At 45.3% G+C, this 17581-nt stretch overlaps 1 protein-coding gene across 5 annotated transcripts in view; it reads left to right on the top strand.

Moving 5' to 3' along the window:
• TAMM41 (TAM41 mitochondrial translocator assembly and maintenance homolog) overlaps positions 1-17581 on the top strand; it is a 60566-nt gene that overhangs the window by 25039 nt on the left and 17946 nt on the right. For all 5 annotated transcript variants that reach the window (XM_019496058.2, XM_019496004.2, XM_019495961.2 and 2 more), the window contains 4 exons: positions 3614-3764; positions 8198-8343; positions 11568-11733; positions 16593-16655. In XM_019496058.2, coding sequence (XP_019351603.1) covers positions 3614-3764; positions 8198-8343; positions 11568-11733; positions 16593-16655 — 526 coding nt within the window. The remainder of the gene's footprint in view (positions 1-3613; positions 3765-8197; positions 8344-11567; positions 11734-16592; positions 16656-17581) is intronic.

The following is a 17581-nucleotide window of genomic DNA, read 5'->3' on the forward strand; positions in this document are numbered from 1 at the left end:
AAAGAAATAATAGTTTTCATTTTATAGCAGTGGTACTCAACCTTTTTGTCCCACAGGCTGGATGAGTGGGACCCAGTCAGTCTACAGGCCAGATCCAGCTGATGAGCCCTATGTGCAGGGGTGTAGAGGGAGGTGTGGGAGGCAGCCAGCCTGACCCCAACCTGGTCACAAAGGGGGAAGAGGGTGTGGGATGGCTGGATTTGGCCCGTGGGCCAGGAGGTCGAATACCCCTGATTTATAGAAGTCTTACAATTATAGGTTAGTACTAAAAAGAGGAATTTTCCCATGTTTTTCAACTGTCAATTCATAGGAAAAGCAAACATACGGAAGCAGGGCTGTGTTTATCTAGGAAGGGAGCTAATGTGTGTAAAGGTCTGCTTCATGCATGTGTTAGAGCAGCATCAAAGGAGCCTGTAAAGGGAAAAAATGTAGATTGAAGATCCTGTTGGCTTTCTACAAAGAGAATTTTTATCTCAAGCCATCCTTCCTGCCTGCCTCCTATATGTTACTGTTGGGTGGTAGCCTGCTTTTTATTTCTTTCCTATTCAGCAGGGATCCTGGCTTTCTATGATTTAAAAAAAATCCAAAATTTTATGATAAAGAATCCAAGACTTGTGTTTTTCCGTGATATTAAAATGAAATGCCATATACAAATTGCTTTAAAATTGTAAATATATCAGATATGCATACATGCATGTAAATATATCCGATATATTTATAATTTAAAATTCTATAGGCAACGTGGTTCTTTAACGTGGTTTCACTTAGCGCTATAGCGCTCATTTAAAATTAATGCCTAATTTCAATTAGCGCTGAGCCAGTTGCACTATAGTGCTCAGTGAAGCAGCAGCAGTGGCAAGAAACGGTGAGTGGCAGCGAGTAGGTGGCCTCCAGCAGGGACCCAGGGCTGGGCAGCAGGAGCAGGGTGGGGGTGGGGAGAAGCGGTGGGGGCAAGTGGGGGGCAAGTGGGGGGAGAAGCGGTGGGGGCAAGAAACAGCAAGTGGAGGGGCAGGTGTGAGTGCGGGGCCCCTGCCAGGGTGCCAGAGCCAGCAGGAGCATGGCCCACGGGCTGGCTCATGGGGCCAGAGAAGTGGAGAAAAGCAGTGAGTATGGGGCCCCGTAGTGCCGGAGCTGGCAGGAGTGCAAGCTGTGGGCTGGCACATGGAGCAGCCAGCAGGCAGGCAGAGAGGTGGGGAGAGGCAGTGGCGGTGGTGAGAAGCTACGGTAAGAAGCAGCAGTCGCCAATTATTTCTATTTACATTAATGCCTATGGGAAAATGAGTTTCGCTTAACGTGGTTCTGCTTAACGCTTGGTTTTCCCAGAACCAATTAAGAGCATTAAGTGGGGGTTGCCTGTGTATGTATCAAATTTTGTGCGTGTATTACCAGAGTGCATCTACATGTATGCTTTAATGCTCAGTAACCTATTTTACTATGCATTAAAGTGTTGTGTAAAAAATATGTGCATATAGGCTACTGCACATTAAGTGTCACTTCAAAAGCATGCACTTTCGCTACTGCACATTAGGACAGCCTAATGCACATCTATTTAGTACCTCCAACATGAGGCACTAAATAAATGTGCACTAGGCTTCCCTAATGCGCAGTAGTGAAAGTACCACTTTTTTAATGTGTTAGGAAAAGCACATTAAAGCTCATGTAGATGCATCCCCAGTGCCTCAATCATTATAATTTAAAAAATTCTAAATACCTATATATTTTGGGATTTTATTTTGGTTTGTTTATCTTTGAAAATCAGAGCTCCCCCTGCCCCTTCTCATCAGGATGTGGGTCCAACTGAGGCTGTCCTGCCCTGCTGCTTTGTGGCATTGAGCAGCCCTGATATGCCAGTACCTCTCGCTCCCAAACCATAGCTCCCCCCAGGCCTTCCAGTGTGACCCACACACCTCTGCCCTTCCACTGCCAGCCCTGCCAGCATAATTTGCAGGCGTAGCTGGCCTTAGGAGTAGGCAGTGAAGGCAACTGCCCAGGGCACCAAAGTATGGGGGGAATGTCACACCACCGCAGGGCAGGCCCCACCTCAGCTGGGGTGGGGCAGAGGGAGGAGGCAGTAAGCTGAAGGTGCCCACTATTCCCAACCCACAGCTCCCTGCCCCCCAGTATGGGGTGGGGGGGTGGGGTAGTAGGGGTGCTCGAGCATAGGTGATGCCACAGGCAACGTGTTGTGAGACCCTGGGGGGGCACATGCTCCACCCTCAGATTTCTTTCCCACAGTGGGGCACAGTGCTGTAGCCAAGCTGGACCGGCACTAGGTAGAAGCCACCTCTGCAGCCCAGCAGGCAGGCCCCAGCACGGAAGGCAGAGTTGGATGCTGGGATTCGTTGCTGCTGATGCCACAGCAAGCCCCACAACAGCTGTGCCACCATGGTGAAGCTTCCCCTGCCCACCACTGCAGTGGGGAGGCAGAAGCCACCTCCACTGTGGTGGCAAGCAGAGGGTACCTTACCTTCACAGTGTGGCTGATGCAACCATTGCCGTGAGCCCTGCAATGAGTCTCACTGCCCACCTCCACCCTCCTATGCTGGCTTCTGCCTACTGAGCTACAGAGGTAGTTCCTGCCACTGATGACAGCCTGTGCCCCACTGTGAGTGCAGAAATCTGGGGGGGCATGTGCCCCCTACCCCCTCCATGTCCACCCAGCACATTGACACTGGTGTTCAACCCTTCCCCAGGAGTGTACACAGTGGTGAGGAGCAGACTTCATGCTCCTTCCCTCTCCTTCCCCTTCCCCCCCAGACAAGCTGCCTGTGGCTCTGCGCCACTCTCTGGCCAAGGCCCTTGCAGTTGCACATTCTAGCCCTAGGCACCACACAGCACCCTCAGCCACTAAACTTGTCCTGCTCCCTCCCTCACCATGTGGGCTTAGTGTGAGCCGCCACCTCCATTTCCCAAGTTGTGTGTGTCACCACTCCTCCCCCTCCACCACACACACACACACCCACCCCCCTATGGCCCCACTCCTATAGACTTACCTGCAGGCAGCTGTGGGAGCTGCTGTCCACCATGCTGCCTGGGGCTCTGTTACCAGCCATTTGCATGTGTGCATGCACACACATAACCATGCTACCCTCTGCCTCTTATCACCCTCCTCCCACTCTCCTCAGTCCCAAGCAGCCCCTTGCAGGTTGGAACTCTGTCAGCCTGCAAGGGGGAGCCCATAGTTTCCCACATTTTTCTCCTTTAAAGGAAAAAGTCCATGTTTTCCCATGGCAAACAGAAAACTCAGATCCCTGCTAATCAGATATGATATTTTCCTTTTGTTGCAGGTAGAATTATTATTTTAACTAACCAGCTTTTTTTCTAAATCAAGGAAAAGGAAAGAGCCACACAGAAGCTAAAGAGGATCTGATACTTTTTATTTATAACAGTCTTGTAATTATAGACTGGCACTAAAAATGGGGATTTAATACAGATATTAGACCCTTTTGGCTTAATTGCACTGTATTATGCATAAATGATCTCTTACCATTAACTTTATATTTTCCTTTGGCTGGAGTGATACTTTTCAATAGTTCTGTCTTCAACAGAAGTTGCTTCATGAAATCTTGCTTTTGAATGCTCTGGTTTGTTTGTTTGTTTTTTTCCCCCCCAGGTAAAAATTCTGACCCAAAATGAGAATGGCAAGCTACAAGCTGCCCTTGTTAGCAATTTGAAGAGTGCAGTCACAGCAGCCTTTCTCATGTTGCCAGAAAGTTTCTGTGAAGAAGATCTCTATATGCAGATTGCAGGACTTTCCTACTCTGGTTAGTGTATACGTTTATAACCTCCTTTGAGGAGTAAAGCCTGTGTTTGGGGGAGTATCATACATTGTAGGTGGAGCTGTAGTAATTCATGTACGTTGCTAGGGATAGTAGGAAGTCTGAGCCATAAACTCAAGAGTAAGTAGGCCTTGGTGAGACTATTAAATCTTTAATGTGGCCTGATTCTGCATGTGAATTTGGTGACAGTTTTGGTATTGATTTCAGTTGAAAGAGTCACTGTCCCATTACGTGTGCCAGCATTTCATGCTCTGATAACTTTGTGAGATTTTGGTTCCAAGGGAGATAAATTGAAAAGTATAACTCAATCCAAAGGGAAAAAATAAATATAAAATTTATGTAAGATCACTTGTGTATATAATAATGCAATTAAGCAAAGGGGGTCTAATTTCTATATAAAATTTTCATTTTTAGTACTAGCAATGAAAATGGTTTGGGGGCTAGGGCATATGACTATGAGGAGATACTGGGGGAACTGGGCTTATAGAACAGAAGTTCAGTCCAAATAAACCTCTTTCAAAATGGCTGAAACTGGTTTAAGATAAACCTGGCTGAATGTAGTATTAGACTTAACTGATTTAGGTCATACCAGTTTACAGAACTTCTGTCTTAGACCCCTTCCTGGTTTAAGTTAACTCGCAGTCCCCCAACATCCCAGGATGCTTTGCAGCCCTGGGCTGGACTAGGCTGGGCTGTCTGCTCCAGCAGAGCAAGTTTGGCCCCAACCCTCTCCTCCCTAGCCAGAGTACTATCACTGCTCTGGCTGGCTGAGAAGGGAGCAGGGGTGGGAAACCCAGTAGCTTGAGGGGAAGGGAGGAGTTTAATCCCCCCTCTGTCCCCATTCCCACTGGCATAGGACCCCAGCCAGGGTTTGCCTGGCTGCTTGCCCCCAGCCCCTTCCCCCCTCTGGGGTAGTGCTTGAGCAAGCCGTGGTGCTCCAGCTTCTTCGATTCTTCTTTCACTGTCTTCAACAGCTTTTCCTTTTCTTGCATCTCTTTAGTTAAAGCTTTGTGTGTCAATAGTAACCTTCCAGAATGATTTGTTTCTTTTGTCTTTTTATTCACCCAAGGTTTATATACTCAGACTCTGAGAGGACGGTGGGTCACAAAATTGTACAAACACACCTGGTCGACAGAATATATTCTTACTCCAAAAATCTGGAGCTCTTTTTCTTATTGTCCACTTTTCTAGTTCCAGTGCTCTTATCAAGCCTGCCATATCAAGTCAATCCAAAAAGAAGTCAAGTCCTGAATTCCAGCTTCATCTGTACTCCCTCCCTTGCAAAACCAGTTTGGCAAGTTTAAGTGACTGAGCCCTGGAACAGATTTCACAATCCTCAACAGCTCTAAGTTCAAGCAGCCTCCAATGTCTAAGTCCAGCATTAAACAACATTTCCAAGTCCTGTGCACAGTGAAGTCTCTCATTCCAAACAAATTTAATAGTACCCACCCAGGGAAGGGGAAACTTCAGCGCTCCTGCAGTGAACAGGGGTGGGGGTGCTGGGGATGCTTGGCAAGGGCTGCTGCCCCCTTCCTCCTCCAGGCAGACCTCAGCTGGGGACCATGCAGGCCAGGGTGGGGTTTAAGTCCCTCCTCAATCATACTCAGCCTGGCCACGGCCCCCTGAGCTCAGCTTCCCTCTAGCCTTCTGGCCACTGCCAAAGGAAAGGGAGGGCTCTAGTACTCCCCAGCTTCTAACTTGAGCCGCTGCAGGCATGTGACTGCGTTTCTGGAATCAAAAGTGAATGTCTTTGTTTGCTTGCCAGTTCAACCTATGCAGGTTAAACTAACCTGCAAAGATTGAATCAATTCAGGCTTGGGCTTTTTGAATGTCTGTACTTAGGCATTTAGTCTGCATAAGAGAAGACTGAGCGGGGGATTTGATAGCGTCCTTCAGCTACCTGAAGGGTGGTTCCAAAGAGAAGGAAGCCTAGACTGTTCTCAGTGGTGACAGATGACAGAACAAGGAGCAATGGTCTCAAGTTGCAGCAAGGGAAGTTTAGATTGAATATTAGGAAAAAATCTTTCTTATTAGGAGGGAGGTGAAGCAGTGGAACAAGTTACCTAGAGATGTGATGGCATCTCTGTCCTTGTTTTTAAGGCCCAGCTTGACAAAGCCCTGTCTGGAATGATCTTGTTGGGGACAGTCCTGCTTTGAGCAGGGGGTTGGACTAGATGACCTTCTGAGGTCCCTTCCAACCCTAATTTTCTGTGATTCTATGAATGGCTTTCTGATAAAGCTGTGATAGCCACTTTATGCTTGCAGACCACAAAAACGATACTTTTTCTGTAAAACTTCTAAAAGTAATGTTCTTTTTTGTTGGTACACAAAACTGTTTCTCAAGACTACCTGGCCTGCAAACTTGAAAAAATTTGCCTTAGATAATAGGAAAATGACCTCATTTTCATATTGAGGTGTCCTGAACTGAAAATTCTGTTTTCAGTGTTTCAAGGGCTTGAAAATAAACTAGGTTCTTTTCTCCACTGGGAAAGGGTGAATCTGATTTGTGTCTTAGCCCTGGGGTGTCAAACATATGGCCTTTAGGCTGGATTTAGCCCATGGAGGTGCTTTGTCCAGCCTGTTGGACTACCAGCAGGCCACTAGAAGTTGCAAGGCATGGCCGGGAAGACTGGCCTACTGAAGAATCCAGGACCCTTGGGCCCCAGTAGACACGGATGAACAGTGGCTGACCCACCTCTGGTCACCCTCTGGCCACTTTGCCTGTCAATACTGCTATGATCCTACCTCCCCAGCACTGGCCCCAGCTGCAATTCCCAAGCTTGAGCTGCCACTGCAGCAGGGGCTGGAGCTGCTATTACATGTCCTGGGTCAGAGCTGGAGCTGCTGATGTGGCAACCAGAGCTGCTTCTGTGTGCTCCAGGTTGGAACCAGAACTGTTACCCACACTTCCTCATGCCCTGTGCTGGGTCCAGTCCGGAAGGAGCCCCATGGTTTGAATCTGGCCCAGGTCACAAAATGAATTTGACAGCTCTATCTTAGCTGATCCATTCCCCTCCCCCAGCCCCTCCATCTGTAGTTTTTCCAGTGTTTGAGACTTCCTATGATCCTAAATTAGCTAGTGAATCAGAATGATGATTCTTGCTAGCGATGAGTTTTGCTTGACTTGTACAGAATGGTGAGTCAGCCTTTGTGTGTGGATAATGTTCCTTCTCAGGCTGAGAGAGAATGGAGGAAACTAATTGTCTTACCATGTAAATTCTAGAACGCTTGCCAAAAGTAGCAGCTGACAGTCCAGACAATAACTGTGTACACTGTTGAAGAACTTGTTAGAGTCTAACTAATGTCATAACCTAATGTGGTGGGTCCAGATCCTAAAGTCCTTATTGAAATTGATAGACACCTTACTTTAGGCAAAAACTGAGTAACTTTTGTCTGTCTTACAGATGATTAGGCAGGTGGAAAAGAATAAAAGCATAAACAGTTGAGCTCCTAAACTTTCTCCTTAATTGAAGATTTTTTTTATCCCGTAAATTTTAGCCTTCTCAAATAATGAAACATGAAAAAATTATAAAAACTCCTGCTAAAGGGACTTACTAAAATATGCTATTTAAAAGATCATTAACTAATCTTCTAGAGGTGTACCAATACATTGGTCCATTGCTGCTTATTAAAAAGTAAATTTATTGTGGAGCAAAATACACGTAGATTACTTTGTAGTAGTATTCTGTGGCATGCATGTTATGTGGCCACATCTTTTCTTGCAAGTTGCACCTTAGGGGAGGTTACTTTAGTCATGAAATAAAAAAGTGCAGGTCATTAAAAATGCAGAAAGTCAAAAAAAGTGAAACAAATTTGTTCCCTTGCAGTTTTGTGATAGGGTTCTTTGCCAGCAGCTTTTGCTTGAGAAGGTGACATCAGTCATAATATGATGCTGATTGCTGGTATCTGTGCTCCAAATTCTGCCCTCAGAATGGAAGCAGTCCTGCATTATCTCTCTACCCATGCTATTTTTGGGGTGCTTTATAACTATACTTGATTGCTTGCTGCAACTGTTGCATAAATGTGAAAAACTTACACAAGTTAAAGGTGTGTGCATCTTTTTTTCTCCCACCTTGGAGACATGGGCTGAGGGTGTTTAATTTAGAGGGATGGGAAGAGTGTTTGGTGTGTTGTTTTTTTTTGTTTTGGGGGGGAGGGGGGGTTAGCAAAATGTGAACACTGGGCTTTTGGCAGAATAGCATGATAAAGGACCAGGTCCCGTCTTTGACAAGTGTCTGAAGAGTATTTCATTATTAGAAGATGCACTCCATCGGGGAGTGTATGTGGCTTGAAAATATTTAAAGATTACAGTGTTTCAGATAACTTCGGTGACATTTTAATTTCCATTATATTCTGTTTCTTTGTGTTTTGGCTACTTAGGTTTAAGAGAATAAAGTGGTTTATTTTCTTTGATTTAGGTGACTTCAGAATGATAATTGGAGAAGACGGGTTAAAGGTGCAGAACATTGTGAAACTTAATGTGCCCCATTTTCAGAAGCTCTATGCTAACATATTACAGGACTGCCCTCAGGTAGTATATAAGCATCAGCTTGGAAGGCTGGAGGTAAGTGGTGCATGTTATACCTTTTTTAATCCACAAGAGAGAGTGCTTAATTCTTTGAGAGACTACAGGAATTACACCATGCACTTCTGTGACTTTTTGTCTATTTCCTCTGTCTCCCATATATTATTCTTGGATTAATCAGCAAAAGCAGCAGCTGACAAACATGGCACAAATGCCAGTCGCTAAGACCAAGGCTTGGTTAACGCAAATAGTAATTAGTGTTCAGTTTATTGGGTCATTAACAGGATCAGCTTGGCGAGGGAATAGGTAAAGGGTGTTTTAAATGGGGATCAGCAACCCGCAGCACATGAGGCCATGACATGGTGCGCCATCGCCAGCCCAGGCTCTGGACAGCTACTGCCAGCCATGGAGCCTGGGCTGCTCCCAACAGAGGCCTGAGAGGCTTCAAGCCTGCTGGAAGCAGCCCAGGCTCCATGGCTGGCAGAAGCTACATAGAGGCTTGGCTGGCTACAGCCAGGAGGCTGCAGATAGCTGCTCTGGAGCCCCTGCATCAGTTCTATACAGCTGGTGGCTGCACACACACCTGAGAGCAGATGGCAGGGGAGGGGCCAGAGGCAGCGCAACCCCGGCCCCTCCCCTGACATCCACTCCGAGGCACATGTGCAGCTACCAGCACAGAGGTGATTTGCAGCCTGCCTGCTGCCTGTCACAGGTGCCCAGAGTCCAGGCTGGCTACGAACAGCTGTGCCAGGCTCCAGAGCCCCGGCATCAGTTCTGTGCTGGCAGTGACAGCACGTGTGCCTCAGAGCAGACCGCAGGAGAGGAGCTGGGGTTCTGCTACCTCAGTCCCTTCCCCCACCATCTGCTCTTGGGCTGGCGCAGCCACTAGCACAGAGCTGATGTTAGGGCCCCAGAGCAGGGCAGCACCAGCCTCTTCCCAGTTGGACCAGGGCTGGGCTCAGCTGGGCTGGGAGGCTCTACCCCTCCCAGCACTGCTTCTGCCACCTGCCCCACTCCTGCTCGCTACGAGCCCAGCCCCTCCACTGGGGAGAGGCTGGCATTGCCCCTGCCAGGAGCACCGCACCTTTGTGGGCTCAGCTGCACAGGGAGGGCAGATGACGGCATTACTGAGAGGGGTGGCTACAGAGGGGCTAAGGCAAACTTTGGGGTTGTTAGCTTCCCTCCTGCACTGCCTCTGCAGCTGGCTGATGGGCGGGCTCTGGGCCAGGGCCTCAGCAAGTTATGCTGCAGCCCAGGTGCTGGCTCCCCAGAGAAGCACAGGGGCTGCAACAGGCCCAGGGTGTTGTCGGGTTGGACTTTGTCCTGCAGCCCAGTCGCCTAGCCATGTGCGTGTGTCTGGTTCTGTGGTGCGTCTCTGGTTGTGTGTCTGGTTCTGTGCGTTTCTATCTACATGTGTATGTCTGGTTCTGTGTGTGTGTGTCTGGTTCTCTCCTCTTTTTTTCTCTCTCTTTTTCTCTTTCCCTCTTTCTTTTTCTCTCCTTTCTCCGTTTTTTTTTCTTCTCTACAACATCCTTAGCAAAAAAAGAATATTCAGCAACAAAGGTAGTGTATCAAGTTTTATTTATTGTCACCAGATTTAGAATTTTTAGATAACCTGGTATTTACTGAAAAAAAGTAAAAATTATGATCCTTAACTACATTAATATGCAGTGTGTCCTACCATGTATCCCTGGCCCTGGTGTTGTTTTTCTGGCATACCGGCACTCTGCCACTTTATAAGGTAGACATTGTAGGTTTTTTGGCATTTCGGCCAAAAACATTGCCTACCCCTGTTTTAAAACATGTGGCTTAATGACTTTCATAATAAAGAAATTATGAAGGCGATGGTTCAAAACAGGTGGCTTGAAATAATAATTTGGGAAGTAATTTGTCTAAATAAAAAATGGGTACCTGTGCTAGCCTATTTAAAGCTATTTGGGGTACTTCTAACTACTTCTAGTCTATAGTGCACTATGTAATGCACTTATGATAAAGGGAAGGAAGAAACTTGAAAAGGACCATTTCTCCAATATGTCTATAGTTAGATTAAGACATTGTCTTACATTAATGCCAAAATAGTTACCATGCAAAATAATCAAAACCAAGTAACACAAACAGATTTGTTCACTGTTAAGGTTGAGACAAGTTGGATACTTAAACCTTTGCATGGGAAACACCATTTCTAAAGATACTGGACTGAGGTCTGCATTTCATTGTTTATTTGCTTTTCCAAATTGTGTAACTTAATCTCTTTCAAATTAAACAATGATAAATATATACTCTCATTCCCCAAAGTAAAGAGCACAAATGCAGCCATTTAAACCCTAATCAAAACAAACTATAACAGAATATCATGAAGAGATTTATTTCTATTAATAGTTGAAGGCACATTCTACAACTTTATGCACACATTTAGGATCTCTCAGAGATGTTCTTGCTGGATTTGGAGATCTTGAATATTTAATTCAGCTTTCCTGCATCTGTCAGGATGTACAATTGTGTGCAAGATTACTTGTAGGTACTGTTGAATTTAGTAAAAGATCCATTGATCAAAGATGTTTTGGCATATGTTGAAAAACACGGAGCCAAGGGAGTGGTAGTCAAAATACCTCCTGTATATCAAATAAACTGAACATGGTCAAAGTTTAAGGAAGGCCAGAGAGCATTTCTGACCAAGTTTGAATGTAAATTAATATATAAAAGGAGAATCCCATAACATACATATTCTGTATACAACATTAAGAAAAATCATGACCCTTGAATGTACTTGACATATTAAATATTGAACAGAGAGGTGGTTAGCCATTTTAGACTGAAGTCAGGAAGGAGATTAAGTAGCTGGAATGGAATATGGAATAGTGTGTTCCATGATCTTTGATACTATATTTTGTTTGTTTGTTTGTTTGTTTGTTTGTTTGTTTGTTTGTTTGTTAAAAAGTAACTTGGTTATTTTTACTGCAGAATGTGTACGTGTAGTTTTGATGCTATTTGGGTAACACAGTAAGTCCTGCTAGGTTGTCTTTCATGTTCAAGCCTGAGAGAGCATATTAGAAGGGTTTGGGGGAATTTTATTACTGTTGTGTGTAAAATAGATGGCATTCAGTTTTTGCAAAGATAGGTAATGTTAGGTAATTTTGTCAGGGACCAGCGATAGCCCAAACCCGTGCTTGCTTTAAAGAGTAATCATTTTGTTTACTGCTCCCCCTCCCCCTAAAGATGATTGAGTTCACAGTTTGCACTGTCTTATTTTTTATAATGTTCAGATTGATAAAAGTCCAGAAGGTCAATTCACACAATTAATGGCTTTGCCCAGGACGCTGCAACAAAAGTTAACTGCTCTTGTAGACCCTCCTGGCAAGAACCGAGATGTGGAAGAGATTTTACTGCAAGTTGCCCATGACCCTGACTGTGGATTAGTGGTACGCCAGGGTATGTTTATAGATTAACATGTAGATTCTTTTTCAAGACATGGTTTATTTAAGAATAAATGTTGTTATAGTATGTGTAGGCTTGGCAGAATTTGATTTTTTTTATTTTTTTTTTAATAATTTATGTTCATTTTTAAGCATTTATTTCAATCTTTTATTTTAAATTAACAACATAAAGATCTTCTACCCCTGCAATGGCAAAGAAAACAACAAAAAGACCATGAAAAAAACAGAACTTAAGTAGCTTGTTATCTTTCTCCAGCCTACTTCCAGCACCCGTGAAGAAGCAGCTAACTGTTTATTGATGAGTCATTAAGCCACAGGCTGTTTTCTTTTTTTAAAGAGATTGGACCACTGTACTCCAGCCTGTGACTCCCTTCTGTTCCCCCCTTTTTTGGTTATTAACAATGGAAATATTTTCCATTGTCTGTGCACGTGAGTTGAAAATCAACTTTTACTGATAAAAATTGAATCCTTCCACGGCTAAGTATGTGCCACTTAAGTTCTGATAGACTATAGCCTAACAACTTGAAGGGAAGAAAAAGACTTGATCTTTAGATGTTTTGGATATAATTGGATATAGAGACAGGTTCTATGAAACCTTATTAACTGGTATCTATTTATTTGAATGAAAACGTATAAAGCCCCTCTTTCAAAATCTAAAATGAAATTGAGTTAGTTTAATTAGAACATCTATCTTTATTTCTGGTTCCTTGAAATTCGTAGGACTGCCTAGCCTGGCAGAACAGATCTAGGACTTAAACTAAATACTGTATCACATCAGTGCTATGTAGAGGTGCTTTGTACTGCAGAATTAATTTGGAGTTGGAGGAGAAATTCTAGTAAGTGGCAGAATTCTCACTATACAATTTAATAAATATGCATGTGGGGTGCCTTGCGGAGATCAGACTTTCATAGATTTCATAGACATTAGGGCTGGAAGGGACCTCGGAAGATCATCGAGTCCAGCCCCCCGCCCAAAGGGCAGGACGTCAGCTGGGGTCATAGGATCCCAGCAAGATAAGCATCCAGTTTCATCTTGAAGGTGTTCAATGAAGGCGCTTGAACAACCTCCGGTGGCAGGCTGTTCCAGACCTTGGGGGCTCGGACAGTAAAGAAATTCTTCCTTATGTCCAGCCTGAAACGATCTTGTAGTAGTTTGTGACCATTCGTCCTCGTCATCCCTTGGGACGCTCTGGTGAACAAACGTTCCCCTAGATACTGGTGATCACCCCTGATAAACTTGTAGGTGGCCATCAGATCACCCCTGAGCCTGCGCTTTTTCAGGCTAAAGAGCCCCAGGGCTCTCAGCCTGTCATCGTAGGGTCTGCTTCCCTGACCCCTGATCATGCGCGTGGCTCTTCTCTGGACTCTCTCAAGCTTCTCCACATCCTTTTTGAATTGTGGAGCCCAAAACTGGACGCAGTACTCCAGCTGCGGCCTCACTAAGGCCGAGTACAGGGGGAGAATGACGTCCCGGGATTTGCTTGAGAAGCATCTATGGATGCAAGCCAGCGTTTTGGTTGCTTTACTAGCCGCAGCATCGCATTGCAGGCTCATGTTCATCTTGTGGTCAATGATGACCCCCAAGTCTCTTTCTTCCATAGTGCTAACCAACATAGCACTGCCGAGCCTATAAGGATGCTGCGGGTTTTTCTTCCCAAGGTGGAGAACCTTGCATTTATCGGCGTTGAACACCATCAGATTCTCATCCGCCTGCTTGCTGAGCCTGTCCAGGTCAGCCTGGATCACCCGCCTGTCTTCTGGCGAGGATGCTTTGCCCCAAAGTTTGGTGTCATCGGCGAACTTGGCTAGTCCGCTTCTGACTCCAGTGTCCACATCGTTAATGAAGATGTTGAACAGTATGGGTCCAAGGACAGAGCCCTGGGGGACCCCACTGGTCACAGGACACCACGATGAGTGACTTCCATCAATTACTACCCTCTGGGTCCGACCCCGGAGCCAATTTTCCAGCCAGTGGATCGTGGGGGACCCAAGGCGACAATTGGCCAGTTTCTCCAAGAGACGATCATGGGACACCAGATCGAAGGCTTTTTTGAAGTCAAGATATATGACATCAATCTCATCTCCCTTGTCCAGGTGATAGGTCACCTGGTCGTAGAAGGAAATGAGATTGGTCAAGCAAGACCTACCCGCAACAAACCCGTGCTAGCTATCCCTTAAGATGTTGGCGTCGGCCAGTCCATTAAGGATGGCCTCCTTAATAAACTTTTCTAAGATCTTCCCCGGGATAGAAGTCAGGCTGGTGGGCCTATAGTTAGCCGGATCCACTTTCCTCCCTTTCTTGAAGATAGGCACCACGTTGGCCTTCTTCCAGTCTTCGGGCACTACACCAGAGCGCCAAGAGTTTTCAAAGATCCGCGCTAGAGGCTGGGCTATGATGCTCGCCAGCTCCTTGAGTACCCTGGGGTGAAGATTGTCAGGGCCGGCTGACTTGAAGGTATCCAGCTTCTCAAGATGTTCCTTCACAAAGTCAGCATTAATGGAGGGCAGGGGATCACCCTCACCCGGACTTCCCGGCCCTGTAGCAGGCACAGGCGTCCCATGGGGCTGATGAAAGACCGACGCAAAGTACCTATTTAATAGGTTGGCTTTTTCCTGGGCGTCAGTTGTCAGTTGCCCCTTCTGGTTCAGCAGGGGTCCAACGTTGCCCCTGCTTTTCCTCCGGCTCCCCACATATCTGAAAAAGGACTTTTTATTGTCCTTGATGCTCAAAGCTAGCTGGAGTTCAGTTGCAGCCTTGGCTTTCCTGGTCTGCTCCCTACAGGACCGGACCAGTGCAGAATAATCCTCCTTGGAGGTGACTCCCATCCTTTGTAGGCCTTTCTTTTTAGCCTCAGGAGGTCTGCTAGGTCCCTGGAGAGCCAGGGGGGCTGCTGTGCCCTCTTGCTTGCTGACTTGGGGCAAAAAGAATGAACATTTCGCTTTCACAAGTTGTTCCTGCAGATCAAGGTTTAGTTGCATTTGCAAGTTAATGGATAAGAACATAAGAAGTGCCATATTGTGTGAAACTACAGGTCCATCTGGCCCAATATCATGTATCTCTGTGGCAGAGGGCAGTTGCTAAGGGGGAGAATATTTTAGCATGGTGTATCCAGACTGATCTGTTCCCTGCTCCTCTCCTCCTATAGCTTCCAGCCTTTAGAAGCTTAGGAAGTCCTAACTTTGAGATTGTACCTTTTAACTATGATGTGTATACTCTGCTACTGTCGGTGAGTGTGGGTGGGCGCGGGGAACAAACGGGGAGCTAGGGAAACTAATGGAGGTAGGGGTGGGGGGGGAATGAGCCTCCTGCTCATTCTCCTATTCTCTCCAGCTTCCTGCTTGTTTTCCTGCTCCTCCAGCCTCCAGAGGGGGGATGGAAACCAGCAGGGGGCTGGGGGGGAACTGTAGCCCCTGGGGCTACAGCCCCCATGTGCTATGTGGGGAAGCTCATGGCAACCATTGGCGACACGTAGGGGGTGCACCCCCTCAGAAAAAGTGCCGCCAACACTGTCAGGCACCATTGGTGTCTGTGGGCAGTCAGTGATTGCCACTGGCCACCATTGACAATGCTGGCAGCATCTGCGGGTGGTCACCGACCACTGGGGCACACATAATTCATGCAGGGGACCCACCCGTCCTAAGCAGCCCCCACACCCACAGTCCCCCCACACCTGCCCACATACTGACTCGCATCCCTCCAGACACCCACCCACATCCCCCCCATTACACACCCACCATGTGATAAAGAAACCAAAAGCAAGCATTGAAAAATATAGATATTTAAAATTTATTTTATTATGATGCTAGAGACACTGGTAGGCTTCCAAAAATCTAACATTGTAAATATAGCAATAAAACATTGCCCATTTGAATAGTCCTCTCTCTCTCTTGTTCTAATTGTGGAAGAATGTGGATTTGGGGGTATTTTAAAAAGTGAATTTGGGATGCTGCTTCAGCAGTCTAGCTGACACAAGGGTCTGGCGTCCCCAGGTACCAAGCTGCTGGGCCTCAGAAGCTCCTGAGGGCAAGTAGCCCTGAGCTGCTGGCCAGGGCAAGTTTTTATACTGTTAGGGCCAGCATAGGTGCTGACCTTGGGCTCTAGCTCCCCCTGGCTGCAAATCTGAGAGGAGCTAGGCACGGTTATTTTGCCCCAAGTGGCACAATTTGCTCCACAACAAAGTGCATGTGTGATGAGGCAAAAAGCCCCGGCTCAAATTTGCACCACTTCTATTTGAGCTGCTGCAAGTGCACGCGCTTGAATGTGTGGACATGCCCATTGTTAGTCACTCTAAAATCTATAGTAGTAGATGGATCTTCACAAAAAGCTTGTAAATTAAGTGATGAGATTTGAATGCAGGGCAACAAGAGCTATAACATGGCCACAGTTATCTAACAAAGAAAATGCAAAAATATAGATAGTGCAGTTAATAAGCCCAGTAATTAACGCATAATAGCAAAGCCTTGAGTGATAGAAAAATATAATTGGTAATCACCACTGAATGGTCAATTGGGTTCAGGCATAAGGGAGAAATATTAAATTAATTAATTGGATTGAGCTCTAACTGCTACCAACTTGGCATTGCTTACATTGAAAAGCAATGTTTATGTCACGTATAAAATTTTAAAAAATATAAATAAAAATGAAGAAAAAATGCAGAATAAGTTTGAGTCTACATGTCAAAGCAAAATAAAAATAGGCATGTTTTATTAGGATAATGGTAAGTTTTACTTCAAGTCTGACTTCATTGTTAAACAGAAAAATGTAACGTATGTGTGTTTGCGTGCATGCATTTTGTTAGTTACAGATTGAAATGGATAACATCTGTGTTTTTATATCTTTTATCTCTTCTGTAGGCATTTCAGGAATTGTGAGGTCTTCCAGTTTAGTGCAGAGTGCTAAAACCATTCTAACAGCTGGTAAGAACATGTGCTATTTTATACAAGTAAGCCTTTGGTTTCAGAGAATATGACTCTGACTTAAGCTTGTTGTCACAGAACTTCAAAGTATAGACTCTTTTTCTGGTCTTGTGAAAGTGTTGGAAGCGGCTGGAAGCTTTGACTAGTTATCGCTTCTATGATTTTTGAAACTCCTGCAAAATCATAAGAAAGACAAAAGCAGGTGGCTACCTGATTTTATTTATGTATTTAGTCAGAATACTGCTTGCTGTTTGTCACGTTGGCTGATTTAGACTCGTGTTCTGCTCTCTTTCTTCACAGAACGCCCGTAGGAATATGATTTCTTTAGAATTCCCTTGGGAGTTGTACAGGTGGAGAAAGAGTAGAATGAGTAAAGAGATCTGTTTTGTGGACCAGAGAGGAGAATTTCTTCTGTAAAAATGATTAAGCATCTACTGATCAAAATGTAGGCTACATGCAAATGAATCTTTGACAAGTCAGATATTTTTTAAGCTGGTCAAATGTAAATTGAAGACAAAACTCATCATTTCAAGTGGACTTGTAGGTGGTGAGCTTCAGTGCTTTTACATAAAAGGAACCAGTTTGTCAAAAGAACTAAGAGCTTTAGAAAGACACGTAAGAGAGAACCTAGTTTCGTTTGATCAAATTAAAAGCTAGGATTTGGCAAGGAGAAGGGGAGAGGCTGCCTGACTGAGGATGAAGAAAGAGGAGAAATAATGGGCTGGCTATGGAAAAGTCTGTGAATTCCCCTACCAGAATCTCTTGTTGAACCTGCATCACAGCTGAAGCCCCACATCTCTTCAGTTTTTTTTAAAAGCTGATTACCTCAGTTCAGTTCAAGTAAAAGACTGGAGTCTGAGCTGGTACTGAGCCATACAAGTAATAGGGTGAGCTGGGCCTTCATTAAGTGAAGGCAAATTCATTGC

This window comes from Alligator mississippiensis, chromosome 12 (assembly GCF_030867095.1).
Source record: "Alligator mississippiensis isolate rAllMis1 chromosome 12, rAllMis1, whole genome shotgun sequence".
Classification (NCBI taxonomy): domain Eukaryota; kingdom Metazoa; phylum Chordata; order Crocodylia; family Alligatoridae; genus Alligator; species Alligator mississippiensis.